Source organism: Diabrotica virgifera, chromosome 3 (assembly GCF_917563875.1).
Source record: "Diabrotica virgifera virgifera chromosome 3, PGI_DIABVI_V3a".
Lineage (NCBI taxonomy): Eukaryota > Metazoa > Arthropoda > Insecta > Coleoptera > Chrysomelidae > Diabrotica > Diabrotica virgifera.
The window spans coordinates 207,248,847-207,266,658 of record NC_065445.1 but is presented as its reverse complement, the minus strand read 5'-3'; the positions used below and the strand labels follow the sequence as shown (position 1 = coordinate 207,266,658).

General features: G+C 32.3%; 1 protein-coding gene across 1 annotated transcript in view; it reads right to left on the bottom strand.

Annotated features, from left to right (window-relative positions):
* Positions 1 to 17,812, bottom strand: part of LOC114329466 (UDP-glycosyltransferase UGT5-like) — a 75,823-nt gene that overhangs the window by 28,220 nt on the left and 29,791 nt on the right. Inside the window, exon 2 of the mRNA XM_028278582.2 lies at positions 10,311 to 11,111. Coding sequence (XP_028134383.2) covers positions 10,311 to 11,111 — 801 coding nt within the window. The remainder of the gene's footprint in view (positions 1 to 10,310; positions 11,112 to 17,812) is intronic.

Genomic DNA, 17,812 nt, shown 5'->3' with positions numbered 1-17,812 from the left:
TATCTGTATAGTGTAGGGTGACCAAATCCTAAACTTGAAAAAAGGGGACACATCCAAGGAGCAGTAGCGCACTTAGAATTTTTTTCTGGGGGGAGAGAAGGGTTGGCTTGGGAGTCTAAATTTTTTTTGTGTTGTTTGTGAAAGACAAGTTATATTTTCCTATTATTCTTTATATATTTTTCATATGCCCTGGGGTGGGGGGTTTAACCCCCAAACCCCCCTGGGTGCGCCACTGCCAAGGAGGGTTTGGAGCGATACCCCAAAACAGGTAGGGGAGATTGCACATGGTCTTTTAGCTAATTTGGGACCTATAACTCCTTTTCAATTTACCTTTTAATGTATAATTTACATACGATCAAGACTGCGAAACAGACAGAAAACTAAAAAACTCCCCAAAATGACATGGATCAACAACACGTCAGAACAAAACAGGGAAGAATACAAAATCGCGAGAAATAAAGCCAACTCAACAAATAAAAAGAAGAAAAATGACTGGTTTCGCTGGAGGATATTGAAAAAGGCAGAGAAAACCAAAAAATACAACAATTTTACAACAAAAAGTCAGAGCAACAAAAAATACGGCCGGCATTAAAACAAGAGGATTAAAAAACCAAACAAGAGAAACCATGTTTGAAGACAAACAGATCAGCAGAATATGGAAAAAATATTACGAAAAAATGTTATTCACTATGAAGGAAACACACTGTGATGAAGAAGTAAGACCGTACAAGATAACGATGAAGTAGAAATTTTCACAGAAAAAGACGTACAAAATGATAAACAGATATTAAAAACCTAGAAAACGGAAAAGCTGCAGAAGAAGATCAAATAACAGTGGAATAAAATACGGAGAGAATTACATAAAGAGTAATAAGAGAATTACATAAAGAAATAAACCAGCTTATACAACAAATTTGAATAAAACAGACTACCAGCCGGTTGGAACGCAGGTATTATATAGTATCTATATATAAAAAAGGTGATCAGGAGGAGTGCGAGAATTACAGAGCAATAACTTTATTAAACATCACATATATAACAATCTAGCAAACATATAAACATAAGACTTAAATCATGCGCTGAACGTATATTAGGAGAATACCAGAACGGGTTCAGACCGGGGAGGTCGACCGGAGCAAATAATTCAAAAATCGAGAGAATAGAACACAGAAATGCACCTAATATTCATGGACAAAAGCGCTTTTGATACGATCAATAGGACGAAAATGATAGAGCAGCTAGAGAATGTTGGAATCCCAGAAAAATTAAGACATTTTCTAACAGTGAGTGTAAAGAACACCAGAGCAAGGATCTTATTTAATCTGATATTGAAAGAAATCATGAGGAGGACGAACGTGCAAACAAAAACATTATTACAGATCAATTTGAACTAGTAGCAAATGCAGATGATCTAGTATCTAGTCATCATAGCGAAGAAGAAGAGACACTTCAAAAAGCCGTTGGAAAATTACATAGGAAAGGGAAGAGAATAGGACTAGAGATAAACCAGCACAAAACAAAATACATGACGATAGGGAAGGATGACACAACAACTCAGAAATATCTAATAATACAGAACCATAAATTTGAAACTGTATCCACATTTAGCAACTTGGGAGTAACAATAGTGAAAACAGGAAAGGAGAGAAGAGAGGAAAGAATTCTGAAAGGCAGAAAAACATATGGAATGAATAGAAATCTGCTGAGAAGCAACTGATAGGTTCAACATGAAGTTATCATCATCATCATCATCATTCTCTTTGCTTTATCCCTATGCGTGATCGGCTTCCCTAATTGCATTTCTCCACACAACTCTATATTGGGTCATAGCAATGTTAATCCCCTCTACCAATATGTCCTGCCTTATCGTCACCTTCCAGTTCTTCTTTGGTCTTCCTCTCCTACTCCTTCCAGGAATCTGCACTTCAGCTATTCTTCGTATTGGGTGATTAACGTCTCGACGTTGAACATGACCAAACCATTTTAACCTATGCTCTCTCATTTTGGCATCAATTGGTGCCACACCTAGACTTCCCCTAATATACTCATTTCTAATTTAATCCTTCTTTGTCACTCCACTCATCCATCTAAGCATTCTCATTTCCGCCACATGCATTCGTTGTTTCTCTTTCTTTTTCACTGCCCAACATTCAGTTCCGTGCATCATAGCCAGTCTTATGGCTGTTTTATAGAATTTTCCCTCCAGCTTCATTGGATTTTTTCTGTCACACAACACACCACTCGCTTCTTTTCACTTCATCCATCCAGCCCTAATTCTACTGCATGCATCTCCATCTATTTCTCCATTACTCTGTAATACCGATCCTAGGTACTTAAAACTATTGCTTTTCACAATCATTTCACCATCCAAAGATACCATTTTATTTGTAGTAACTACATCTTTAAATGAACATTCCAAATACTCTGTTTTTGTCCTATTAAGTTTTAAACCTTTTTCCTCCAGAGCTTGTCTCCACTGTTCCACTTGTTGTTCTAAGTCTCTTTCACTATTTCCTATTAACACTACATCACAAGTATACATTAGGCACCATGGAATACTACCCTGTAGTTTCGCTGTTATCTGGTCCAAAACTAATGAGAATAAATAAGGACTATGCACCGAGCCTTGGTGAAATCCTACTTTCACCTGAAATTTATGTCTCTCCCACACCTGTCCTAACACTAGTCGTTACTCCCTCATACATATCTCTCACAATCTTTACATATTTGCCAGGGACTCCTTTCTTATTGAGTGCCCACCACAGAATCTCTCTAGGAACTCTATCATATGCTTTCTCAGGGTCGATGAATACCATATGAGCGTTGATCTCTTTATTCCTGTATTTTTCCATCAATTGCCTTACAATGAAAAATACATCTGTTGTTGATCTGCCCTGCATAAAGCCAAATTGATTATCGGATATTTCGGTTTCTTCACGTATCCGTCTATCAATTACTCTCTAACATATTCTCATGGTGTGGCTAAGTAGTTTTATAGCCCTGTAGTTTGTGCTTTATTGTATGTCTCCCTCGTTTTTGTATACAGGTACTAATATACTGCTTCTCCATTCGTCTGGCATTTGTCCAACTTCCATAATTCTATTAAATAGACCTGCTAGCAACCTTATCCCTGTCTCTCCCAATGCTCCCCATACTTCCCCAGGAATATCATCTGGTCCGACTGCTTTTCCTATCTTTATTTTTTGAAGCGCTTGAGCCACTTCCTCGTTTGTTATTCTGGTAACCATTGCTGTTACTGTCTCCATTAACTCCACAGGCTGTTAACAACATGAACCTATATAAGATCTTAATAAGACCTGTTGTTACATATGGAATGGAAACAACGACGATTAACAAGAAAGAGGAAAATAGGCTTCTGAAATTTGAAAGAAAAATAATGAGAACAATACTGGGCCACAATGTAAGAAACGAAGTAGAAATAAGAATGAAAACAAATGCCGAAATTGAAGAAAAATTAAAGAGAGAAAATATGGTCAGATAGAAAAAATCAAACCAATGCGAATACGGGACATTTAGGCATCCCGAGAGACTTTTTCGGTACCCCGGGACAAATCGTTAAAAAAAACGGGACAATCCCGTTTTTACGGGAAGTTTGGTCACCCTAGTATAGTGTCACTCAACTAAAAAAAAAAATATTTTTTTTAAATATTTTTAATACGCTATTTTATACAGCTTCAAAAACCATTGTAACTGACTAAAATAGTTATGATTCTAATTTTAAAAGTTTTTGAATTAAACCCGAAAATGTAGGACAAACTTAAACGTCGTTTTCTCAAAACTTTGCTTTTCTGACTTATGACACTCTTTTAGTGGAGGTGCGACATGTGTATAGACACTTGCCAAACACAGTGGTCAAAAAATATAACTAATATTTTACTTTTGAGTCTTGATGGATTCGAAAAATTTAACTATTTCAAAATATTTTAATAGATGTGTACTTTGTGTTTTGTTTAAAAAAAATGTAGCAACAAAAATGTTATTTAAGTAGTGTCACGTTTAAAAAAAAACTACATTTCAATATGTTACGTTTATGCAACGTTGAGAATTAAAGGCACGATCAATATTGGAAATAACACCATTTAAAAAGTTGGAGAGAACTTGGGCCCGTTCAAACTCCGAAAAAGCAAAAGTTAAAAGTAGTAACACATTTGAATGTAAATAGCTAAGCGAGTTTGTGTTAATCTGCCAAGTAGCTATAATAAATTTAAATCTAGAAGTAAACCGAAGTCAAGAAAACTAGTCTATCGGTAAAAAAATAATTGAGTCCATTTAAAAATTTTATACAGATAAGGTTTAAAAAGGTATATGAGGGGAGGGGGTCGTTACTAAAAAATCCGTAAAGACATACAGTTGGTTTTGCTTTGTTTTTTAAACAATCTTTAAAAAATGAAAAAAAACATTTTTTCCTATAAAACATTTCTTATACATTTTAGAACAAAATTGTTTAAGTTAAGATTGTCGACTATAAAGAGTTATTTAATTTTGGGAGCTGCCAAATTAAAATAAATCTATAAACAATTGATCGAGATAATTGCAAAAATCCTTATTTTTACATTAACTTTTGTATGTTTTTAAAAAGGGTGTAAGAAAAATACAGGTCATAAATTAAATCACATATTCTGCTACCAGAAATAGTTCGATTGAACCTAACTTACCTTAGTACAAATGTGCACCTAAAAAAAGTTACAGCCCTTTGAAGTTACAAAACAAAAATCGATTTTTTTTCAAAAGTTCGAACACTGTTTGAGGTTTCTTATTGAAAACGGACATGTGACATTCTTATGATAGGAACATCTGAAAAAAAAATTATAGTGAAATTTGTGTACCCATAAAAATTTTATGGGGGTTTTGTTACCTTAAACCCCCCCAAACTTTTGTGTACGTTCCAATTAAATTATCATTGTGGCACAATTAGTTAAACACAATGTTTTTAAAACTTTTTTGGCTCTCAGTACTTTTTCAAAAAGTTAGTTTTTTTTGAGATATTTTGAATATTTTGTCAAATCCGCCATATACTTGTGTACTGTTACGTACGATTTTAGAGACTTGGTAATAATATGAAAATTTATTTATAAATTACAGTTTGAGGTATACTTTGAACCATATTAAAAAAGAAGCAACATCTCTATAAAAGGTGCCTTATCTGAAAAATACTAAGAGGCAAAAAAGTTTTAAAAACACTGTGTTTAACTAATGGTACAGCAATAATATTTTAATTGGAACGTACACAAACATTTAGAGAGATTAAAGGCACAAACCCCCCATAAAATTTTTATGTAAACATATTAAAAAAGAAGCCGCATCTCGATTAAAACTGGTTTATCGAAAAAGTACTAAGAGGCAAAAAGTTTTAAAAACATTGTGTTTAACTAATGGTACTACAAAAATAATTTAATTGGAACGCACATAAAAGTCTGGGGGGGGGGGGGGGAGTTTAAGGGAACAAAACCCCAATTAAATTTTTATGGGCTGCACAAATTTCACTATAATTTGTTTTTAGGATAATAAGAATGCCACACGTCCATTTTCATTAAAAAATCTCTAATAGTTTTCGATATATCGGAAAAAATCGATTTTCATATTGTAAATTCAAAGGGCTGTAACTTTTTTTGTGTGCATATTTGTACTAAGGTAAGTTAGGTTCAATCGAACTATTTTTGGTCCCAGAATATATGTTTTAATTTATGACCTGTATTTTTGTTACACCCTGTATATGTTATTGTATATGTTAATAATTTTGGTTTTTGAAAAATGATATGAAATATAGCTACTTAAAATTGTTACAGTTAATGAGCTATTATAGTAAAATAAGAGTGGATTACCTTTGGTATCAGAGTTGGTTATCAGAGATATCATTAAATTCTCATATCTACTTTATTCGGTGACTAAATATAATAATGTGTACTCAGCTGATGAAGATATCTGAGAACTTGATTAGACCTAATAATAATTATTAATAATACCTTGTTATTTATACATGCATTTTATACATGCGTGCTTTTGTTTATATACAGGGTGATTGACTAGTAGGGTAAAGCTCAATAGCTCCGCTATAGTAATAGATAGCATTAAAAGTTAATAACAAAAATTTTAGCCACTTTCGAGCTTCACATTACAAAATTAGTTAGAATGTTACAGGGTGTTCGATAACACAGTGGCAGACCTAACATATGATTTTCTAATGGAACACACTATATTTTATTTTATATTCGAAATCCTGTTAACTTCTCCATCACAAAAATATAAAAGTTTGTAATGTTATACAGGGTATTTACAAAGTTATAACCAATTTTGTATGAAAATCGTAACAAGTTCAACGCCCTGTATAAATACAAATAAGCACAACAGCAATAGTTTATTAATGCCATAGTTTTTATTTATTGTCAAAATTTTTAAAAATTATTGATATTGCTAATTTTTTTTATATCAAATACAGGGTGAGTCAAAACGCAAATACATTATTTTCTCAGTAATGTTAAACCGAACACCCTGTATTTTATATCATTATTGAAAAGTAACATTAACGTACTTTAATTTTTATATAACATTCCCTATGCCCAAATTTATTAGTTTTCGAGATATTTTCATTTTTCAGAGCAAATTATTTTAGGTGTTTAAATTTATCTAAATTTTAAGTAAGCCATGACTGAATTGGCAATTGAAGATTACCGATTATCAATCCGGTAATCAATGTAACACTGTAGCAAATAAAGAAATGAAAACAATATATTAGTAATATATTTTACAAACAAAAACCCAACCACTACATGCAACATTTTTGAAACCATTAAAAACTATCTTTTTATGTAGGTAAATGCAACAAATAAACAAAGAAAATTAGTAATAAATTTTACAAAAAAACACACAAAATACAATATTTTGTGAAGACAATTAAACACTACTTTTTTATGTAAATGTAACAATGTAGAAAATACAGAACGAAACATAATTTATCAGTAATACATTTTGCAAAAAAACATGTTTGAAAAAATTAGAAGCTACTTTTAATAAAATATTTTTAATATTTAATTACATAAGGTGTTCACAATTATCTCCTAACACATGTATGTACGCCTAAAAACGATCATTGAATGAGCTACTTACTCTATGGAGAATTTGTAAATTAACACATCGAAATACACTTTGTATTCTATTTTTCATCTCATCCCCTGTTATTGGAGGTATTTTATAAACTTCATTATTAACGTAACCCCAAAAAAATCAGTCCAGTTTATTAAATTCTGGTGATTTGGGTGGCCACGCTACTGGTCCATTGAAAAATGAAAATATCTCGAAAACTAATAAATTTAGACATAGGGAATATTATCTAAAAATTAAAGTACGGTAACGGTACTTTTCAATAGTGATATAATGGGTGTTCCATTTAAAATTACTGAGAAAATAATGTACTTGCGTTTTGACTCAGCCTGTAATTGATATAAAGAAAATTAGCAATACAATTTATTTATACAGGGAGTTGAACTTGTTACGATTTTCATATAAAATTGGTTATAACTTTGTAAATACCCTGTATAACTTAACAAACCTTTATATTTTTGTGATAAAGAAGTTAACAGGATTTCGAATTTAAAATAAAATATAGGGTATTCTATTTAAAAAAACATAAGTTTGGTCTGCCACTGTGTTATCGAACACCCTGTAACATTATAACTAATTTTGTAATATGAAGCTCAAAGGTGGATAAAATTTTTGTTATTAACTTTTATTACTATCTATTACTATAGCGGAGCTATTGAGCTTTACCCTACTAATCAATCACCCTGTACTTTCAATAATTATAGTTTGTAAATACATTATCATAACATGCTTTACGCTGAAATGGTAGAATTCACTGTGTCACCTTAAGTGCGTGTGGCCCAGATCTGCTTACCTTGCTAGTATGTGATTATTATGTAACCAAACAATATCGTATTATTAAATATAAATCTGTTAATATTTTTAATTAATTTTTAATAAAAAAGGATTTTTAGTTTCTGAATACTGAGTTAAATCTCATTACACTATTACAGTGTATCTCGATACCTAGACCTTCTATCTCACTCAATTGTTTAAGACTGGCTAAAATCAGACCTTATCAGAAACTCCAGAAATAACAACCGAAAAGGTAATCGTCAAAACGGAGGAAATTACTAACGTATTAGAAAAACTGAAAAACCGTAAATCTCCACGACCGGACAACATTCCAAATAATATGCTGAAATACGGTGAAAATACATTAACTGAACAACTAAGGATACTTGTACAAAAAATTCTTTTGGGACATCAAAAGGGTGATCAAACGGTACCCGAAAACTACAGAGGAATAAACCTGTTTAGTACAGCTCTGAAATTGACCACAAAAGTCATAACCACCAACATCACCCACGAAATAAATCCAGCAGATGAACAACAAGGCTTTAGATCCGTACGATCCTGTAACGATGCAGTTTTTGTCGTCAGGCAAGTCATGAAAAAATCACTAGAATACAACGTCCCGGCTTACTGTTGCTTCATAGCTCTACAAAAGGCATTCGACTTTGTTGAGCTGAATGATGTAATTCACCTGTTATACAGGGTGTCCCAAAAGTAGTGGAACGGTCGAATATTTCGCGAACTAAACATCGGATCGAAAAACTGAAAAATACGTGTTCAATCATTTTCAAAAATCTATCCAATGACACCAAACACCAACCCCCATTACACCCCCTGGAGGTGGGGTGGGGGGTAACTTTAAAATCTCAAATGGAAACCCCCAGTTTTTCTTGCAGATTTTAATTTGTTACATAAAAATAAGCAACTTTTATTCAAGACATTTTTTCGAACTGTGGATAGATGGAGCTATAATTGGGAAAAACGATTTATCCTGATACCATAGGTAAATTATAGAAACGGTCTAATATCTCACGAAATACACTTCCAAATGAGAAACTAAAAAACAGATTTTTAATCTTTTTCGAAAAACTATCGAATAACACCAAACATGACCCTTCAAGCCACCCCCTGAATGTGGGGTGGGGGGTAACTTTAAAATCTTAAATAGCAACCTCCACTTTTTATTACAGATTCGGATCCGTCATGAAAAATTAAGTAACATCTATTCGAAACATTTTTTAGAATTGTTAATAGATGGCGCCTTAATTGGAAAAATTCGATTTATTAGCGCCATCTATCAGAAATTTAAAAAAATGTTTCGAATAGATGTTGCTTAATTTTTTATGACGAATCCGAATCTGCAATAAAAAGTGGGTGTTGCTATTTAAGATTTTAAAGTTACCCCCACCCCACATCCAGGGGGTGGGTTGGAGGGTCATGTTTGGTGTTATTCGATAGGTTTTCAAAAAAGATTAAAAATCTGTTTTTTGGTTTCTCATTTGGAAGTGTATTTCGTGAGATATTAGACCGTTTCTATAATTTACCTATGGTATCAGGATAAATCGTTTTTTCCAATTATAGCGCCATCTATCCACAGTTCGAAAAAACGTCTTAAATAAAAGTTGCCTACTTTTACGTAACAAATCCAAATTTGCAAGAAAAACTGGGGGTTTCCATTTAAGATTTTAAAGTTACCCCCCACCCCACCTCCAGGGGGTGTAGTGGGGATTGATGTTTGGTGTCATTGGATAGATTTTTGAAAATGATTGAACACGTATTTTTCAGTTTTTCGATCCGATGTTTAGTTCGCGAAATATTCGACCGTTCCACTACTTTTGGAACACTCTATATAAACGAAACATACCATCAGATATTATCAGGACTATCGAAAACATATACAGCAGAAATAATATACAGGCCAAAATTAATAACAAACTAACATAGACGATACCAGTGGAAAGAGGCATACGTCAAGGAGACTCATTGAGCCCGCTGCTATTTAACCTCATCATGGATGAAATTATTTATAAAGTCAAAAACCTGAGTATAGGGTAATACAGCAATGGCGAAGAAATTATCTCTATAGTATGCTATGCAGATGATACCATACTTATTGCAGAGAGTGAAGATGACCGTTCAGAGACTCAATTTAATATAACAGCAAGAAAGTTGTACTAACATGATCATATATATCACCAAATAAAACAAAAAGTATGGTAATCTGTAAAGATCCAATAACTTGCAAGCTGGAAGTGGACAGCAAAATAATCCAGCAAGAAGGAAGTATTAGCTACCTGGGAGTACTAATGCACAGTTATGGAGATACAGAAGCGGAATTTTCCAAGAAATAAACAAAGCTAACAGAATAGGAGGCTTTTTGTTTTTTTTTATGTCTGAAAAAATATGCATTAACTTACCTAAAATATCTTGTTGAGGGAACCATTTCCGTATTTCGACATTTTTCGGTGGTTCAAAACTTTCGTCCTCATATTTCCACAGTATCTTGTATGGCAGTTTACCCAAGCAGTTTACAATTGCCTCCTTTATATCTGGTTTAATCAAAGAACTTTTAACATTAGAACCCAAATTAAAGTAGATTACACCTTCCTCGGCACCATCTAGCAAGTCTTTTAAATCTTTTGGTAATTCTTTGAGGGCATCGATGTGATATCCACCAATGTTGATCATATTTGGTACTAAAGGAACTGGCTGTGTTATGCTTTCGTGAGCGTTTAAAAATAATAGAGATATATTGTTCGAAAACTTTTCATTTGCACAATGAGGAAACTTTGAGATGGCTATTGCATGTTGATTTGGATGTATTGAAAAATGCAAGAGAACTTGTTCAAATAGTACTAACATCGAATTAAACCCCCTTTCCCAGAAATCCATCTTTTCTGAGAAATGGGTGAAAAAATATGGAACATATGACGGGGGAGCCGGATTTCCAACATACGGGTTGATCCACACGCTTGATCCCAACGTGTTTACTAATATCAGTGGAGCTTTATAGTGGCATTGCAGTACATGCAAACCTTCCTGTTTAAATTGTTCGATAATTACAACGTCAAAGCTTTCATTTGATTCCAGAAGTTTTTGAAAATTCGGATGGTTCAATGTGGCCTTTGTGCATTCAGTCAAGAATTTGTTAAAAAACAATACTTGTGAAAATAGATTCATACTTTCAAATTTAAAAATATCAGCAAGCTCAGCTATTTCTAAAACAAAAAAATTGCAATTTAAAAACTAAAATCTAATCCATTGCAAAATCCATACGTTCACAACGTAGTTGATTAATATCACATTTTTATATAAATTGAAGAAAAAGAGATTACATTGATAACAGGATGGCAGCCAAAAAGTGACCGCAAATAGTTTTAATTAATTTTTTTATTTATCTTAATGCCTAGACAACTAATGGCCAGGCGCGGATACAGGGGGGGCGGTCAGCGGGTCCATGGACCCCCCTATTGTATTTAGTCTATAAGTATTTTTTTATTATTTATTATTTTTTTCTGTTAAATCTAAACTTTAAGCCATCAGTACAACACTAAATTACACGACAACCGCTTCCAAAGAATTGAAAGAAGCAATAAAATCTAATAAAACACCCTTCTCTGACAAATAATCTGCAGGCGCATTTGTTTGGGTACCGGTGGAACCATAAACAATGGAAATATTTTTCTCAATTCAAAGTATAACAAAAATGATATTTTAAAATGCAAATAAATTACACTGGGTATAAACCTTATCTCACGAAAAGTTACTTTACAAATTTGCGATACAATAAAGATATAAAAATTTGTACTTTACTAGATAATCCATGCTTACCTACCCATTGATGGTAGAAAGGTTAATCTTTATTGTAAAGAACGACCAGTGAGATTAATAGTCGTGAATTGTCTATCAATCCTTTTGATACAGTATGTATCTGGAATTATACAGTGTATTTTATCCTTAGAGTTGGTGTGAGTCGTATGGCTAAATCTGGAAAATAGGCAGGTACAGTGGATTTCGCAATCGGATAGTGTAATGTATAGTGTGTGTATTGAGTATATGTCTTGTTACTTTAAAAATTTGATTTCACTGTCTTTACAAAGAGACGCTAATTGTATCCGAACGTCTGTAGTTCCTCCACTTAGTACCGATCCCGCAAGGGTAAAAACTATTTTTATATATATTTTTTTAATAACTCAAAAATGTTCTACCCAGATGAGAAACGAAACCACAACCCTTATTATTATAAGCATTATTTAATAATTACATTAAAGCAAAATTTTCGCTAAAAAGGCCCTCTCTGATGATATCCTAATAAAGTTTGAAACCGTTTAGGGTGCTTTAAGTGCTGTCTAAACAAACTGAAATATAAGACTGCTCTTGTTTCGATATAAAACGGATGATTATTTATAAAAAAGCATTATTTATGACGTAGTGAATGTATTTCTATATAAAATTAAAGCTATTTTTTAAACGATGATATACGGTTGTCTGAGAAAGTGAAAGAGAGCTAGCGCGCAGCACCACTGGTTTTACAAAGTAGGTTGTACTTTCTTTAGCACTATTTTAGCGGTTGCGCTATTAACTAAATAAATCCCATTAAAATTCCGTTACAATCCCCCTCTACTAGGAAAAAAAAATTAGCAGGAATTTTAATGGAATTTACTTATTTAATAATGTAACCGCTACACTATCTAATATACCTTTCAAATCTTTTGGTAAACCTTTGTGACCCTCAATATGAAATTCACTAACGTTAATCATATTTAGTACTAAAAGAACTGACTGTGTTATGCGTTCATGAGCGCTTAAAACTAACAGAGACATATTGTTTGAAAAATGTTCATTTGGACAATGAGGAAACTTTTAGATAGGCCATTGCAAGTTGATTTGAATGTATTGAACAACAATACAACAGAACTTGCTAAAATAGTATGAAAACCGAATTAAACGTCCTTTCCCAGAAATCCATCTTTTCTTAGTAACGAGTGAAAACATATGGAACGTATGACGGGGGCGCAAGATTGCCCACATACGGGTTGATCCAAACGCTTGACCCCAACGTGTTTACTAATATTAGCGCAGCTGTATAGTGCAAATGCAGAACATGTAATCATTCCTGCTTAAAATGTTCGAGAATTACAACGTCAAAGCTTTCATTTGATTCCAGAAGTTTTTGAAAATTCGGATGGTTCAATGTGGCCTTTATGCTTTCAGTCAAGATTTTGTTAAAAAACAATATTTGTGAAAATATATTCATATTTTCAAATTTAGAAATATCAGCTAATGCAGCTATTTCTAAAAGAAAAAAAAATGCAAGTAAAAATTAAAAACTAATCCCACTTCAAAAATTTCTACGTTTATAATGTAGTTAATTAAAATCACATCTTGATATAATTTGAAGAACAAGAGGTTGAATACATTGATACATGATTTGAATACATTGATAAAAGGTTGGCAGTCAAAAAGTGGCCCTAAATAGTTTTTCCACCTACCTCTACCGAAAGTATTCTTTTCCGGACCTGATTGTAGGTAGCAAAATCGTACTTTTCCTCCCTAGGGAGGAAAAGTAAAAGTGACGTCATGGTATGTCATTGATGAAATAACTTATTGACGCCCTATACAATATTCTATTATCTATTACGTAAGTATCTATACATTTTAACGTTTATTTATAGAACACCATGTATTTTGCAGAATGGAAAAAAGAGTGAATTGTTATTTTGATTTAACAATGCTTACATGCTAATTGTGTTAGTTAGTTACATAAATAAACTATTTAAAAATGAAAAAATGACTTGCTATTTCCTCCCTTGTTATATAAATAGTTATTCATTATTTTTTTTTATTTAGCTTAATGCCTCGACAACTAATGACCATTGGCATGGTACAGTTGATTTTGCAATCAGATAGTGTAATGTGAATTATGTGTATTGAGTAAATGTCTTCTTACTTAGTAAAGTCGACTTCAATGTATTTACAAAGAGACGCTAATTGTATCCGAACGTCCGCGGTCCCTCCGCTGAGTACCGATCCCACAAGGATTGAAACGTGGGTTAGAGTCCTGTGTTGCCCTGGGTAATATCCAGGAATATTTGCAACATCCAATATTATAACAATATGTAGTACCATTTAAAATCTTGTAACATTTAAAGGGTTTTTACCCATAACATTTTGGTGTCTCACGCATGCATACTATTGGCTTTTAACACTGATGATGGATTATTTGTTAATCTGAAAACGTTTTGTTAATGTGATGTAACCCTTATTGGGGTCTTTTAAATATACCTTTAACATTTACACAGGATCCAGTATTTTTTTGTAATTTATGGTATACAGCCAGCTACAGGAATTTTAATTTTTATTAATTATTTTATATTTAATACAAGATTCTTTGCAAAAGGTCTATTTCAAAGACCCCAATAAGGGTTACATCACAAAACAAAACGTTTTCGGATTAATAGGTAATCCATCATCAGTGTTAAGACCTAAAATAGTAAGTTTAACCTAATTAATAATAGACAATGTTATAAAAGTTGACTAAGGTTAAGAATTGACAGAGGCCATAGTTACAATAGCATGCATGCGTGAGCCACCAAAAAGTTATGGGTGAAAACCCTTTAAAAGTTTTAAGATCTTAAATGATACTACATATTATTATTAATAAAGATGGATGTTGCAAATATTCCTGGATATAACCCAGGGCAACACAGGACTCTAACCCACGTGGATGTGATATGCAAGGAATGAACCTCACATATTGAAAATTGAGTGTCAACTGAACTGAAAGGTGAAAGAACTTTAGAACTATGTCAGTGACAGATTGTCAATGCGACGTTATGAACTATTTTGTTACTTCAGCGAATGAAAAATGTTCGAATATAAAAGTTAAAGTTTTGAAATATAATGTGATCATTAAATATATGTATGAACATAACAATTGATAAATAGGTAATAGGAGTTATGCAGTCAGCAACACATTAGGACCTTGAAGTGGTAATATACTTATTAAAAAGGCCTTTTACGAAATGCGTCTAGGATATCAGAATTTGTTTAATAGATCAATAAGGACCTGCGAAAAAACGTTTATTTTTGGATGTGAGAGGTGGCATTCGGATTTTTGCAGATAAAGTTAGGTGACACCTTCAGTAATAATAATTGACTTACGCTCCTTCTCAAATATGCCCGGAACATTAATAAAAAATTGAAATATTTAAAAATTTCGAAAAACATCGATTTTTTTCTGCTTTCTTTGGTTATAACTTTAAAACGATTCGTTTTGGAACAAAGTCGTAGAGAAGTAAAATAAAGATAATTGAATTTTGTATGATATACGACTGGTAAAAAATGTCTTAAGATATTGGGTGGAATGCATAAAACGCAGAACCTGCTAATGCTTTAAGTATGTACTACCATTTTGAAGATTTTATTACACTTACAAGGCATTAAATACTTTGTAAGTGCAGTAAAACAATTACAAAGCACTTGTAAGTGTAGTTATGCTGTGTAAGTGTAGTAAAATCTTCTAAAATGAAGTACGTACTTGAAGCATTAGCAGGTACTACGGATTATGCATTCCACCCATTACCTTTTCTGCAATATAACAATAAATACAAAATAAGGGGGCAAAATAAGTCTGTTGTTATTCAATATTTTTTAACCATTTTGGTGGCACTTAGAACTAGTAATTCGCTTAGTAAATTCTTTGTAACATACTTAAATCGTGTACCAAATTTCATTAAAATCTAGGTACCTAATAAATTTTGCATAATAAATTTGCAATCTAAATGTTTTTAAAAAGTTCAAATTTTTTAAAATCTTTCTGAACAAAAAGTAGACCATTTCGAAGTTGGCTAATTTTTTTACATATAAAGAGGTGCTCTACCTATCTAATACACTTTACAGAATTAAAATCGGATTATTTAAGGGGTCCCAGCAATGTTTTAAATTTATAAACAATTTTTTGGCTTATAAACAAATAGCTTTTTTTAATAATAAAAACATTAATTTTTAGCAATACAAATAATTAAAACCGGTATAATTTGACTTAAACTTTTAAATGCTGTCAGCAGAATTGCTATTTTACTTTTTAATCAAACGTTATTCGCTTTCAAAAATTGCAATTTCTCGATTTTTTGAAAGTTCCACCGCGTTTATCTCGAAAACCATGCATCCTACGAAAAAACTTGTGTAAGAAAATTTTTTGCTTAGAATTACCCAAGAAATACAAAAAAATGTTTTATTTTGCGAAAAATCGATTTTATGTAATTCCTCAAGTTCTTTGTTTATAACAATCTTATCGACATCCGGATCAACTGTTATCCAAAAGATTCGTGTTCTACGGGTCACAATACATAAAAAACTTGGGTAAGTCCATCTAAATAAAGGAGCCCGTAGCATCCCCTCCTGGTCACAGCACTAATTTATTTATAAACAAAAAAATTGTTTATAACTTTAAAACATTCCTGAATCTGCTTAAATAATCCGATTTCAATTCTGTAAAGTGCATTAGATAGATGGAGTACTTCTTTATATGTAAAAAATTGACAAATCTTTGTATGTTCTAGTTTTTGTTGTGCTAGATTTTAAAAAATTTTAATTTAAGAAAAAAGTTTAGATTGCAAAATTATTATGCAAAATCTAGTAAGTCAATTTTAATGAAATTTGGTGTACGGTTTTAGCACATCACAAAAATTTTCTAAGCGAATTAGGAAGGTTCCAAGTGTAACGTAAGTGATGGAAAATCATTGAATAAGGACGGCTTGTTTTGCCCCCTTATGTTATATTTATTGCTATTTTGAAGCAAGGGTGATAAATTAAGACATTTTTAACCAATCGCGTCTGATAGAAAATTTAATTATCTTTGTTTTATTCCTATAGGACTTTGTTCTAAAATGAATAGTTTTTAAGTTATAAGCAAAGAATAGAAAAAAAACGAAATTTTTTGAAATTTTTTAATATTTTATTTTTTTATTAATGTTCCGGGCATATTTGAGAAGGAGCATAAATTAATTATTATTAAGGAAGTTATCACCTAACTTTATCCGCAAAAATCTGAATGCCACCTCTCACATCCACCTAAAACCAGATCCTTACTTTTCTATAACATGTAGATACATAACTGTACAATTCTAAAGTTATTGATTAACGTGTGAGTGTTTTAATGACTGATAATTTGATCTAAGTTGTTGGGTACAGATGAACTTGACAAAATTGGAAAATGATGGTATATTTCGTTTGGCTGAAGAAATTTTGTTGTTATGTGCGAATGAGAATGAGACTAAAAACACTTGATAAAACTGATAACCCAAGAGACTCCACCCCAAACCGCCCGAAAATGAATGGATAAATAAAGGCGGGTTCCCACTTGTCAGTTTCGCTGACGCAGTCTAACTAATTCATTGATCCTGAACAAATAATGAACACGAGAACACCTTTTCATTTTAAATGATCAGTACATTCATACTTTCAGTTAAAGTGAAAGCCAGTTCTACTTTTTATCATTATTGACTGATCATGGTCGCATGATGAATAGAAACTGAAGCGCGAGAACATACATTTTCGTGATTTGTTCAATGTGACAAGTTTGAGAGCAATTTTGGAGCAATTTTTTGCAGAATCTCTTGAAATTTGTCTTAGTTCTTAAGTGGTTTGTATATGAATAACAATTTTCCAAAGCTAATTCTTTCAATATACATAGTTGCACTAGCACCCCATATATCTCTGCGAAATATTCAGGACCTGTCCCAACATCTACGACGTTTTCTTTTCTTTCGATTCACTGGAATATGCTGTAATTAATTTACTAATCATTGTAAAAATACTTCCCGAACAGCTGGCTTCAATTTTTTTAACTAGGTATTTTCCTTACCATGATATAAAATGTTTGGACTAACTGAGGACTGAATGGAGCAAAACATGA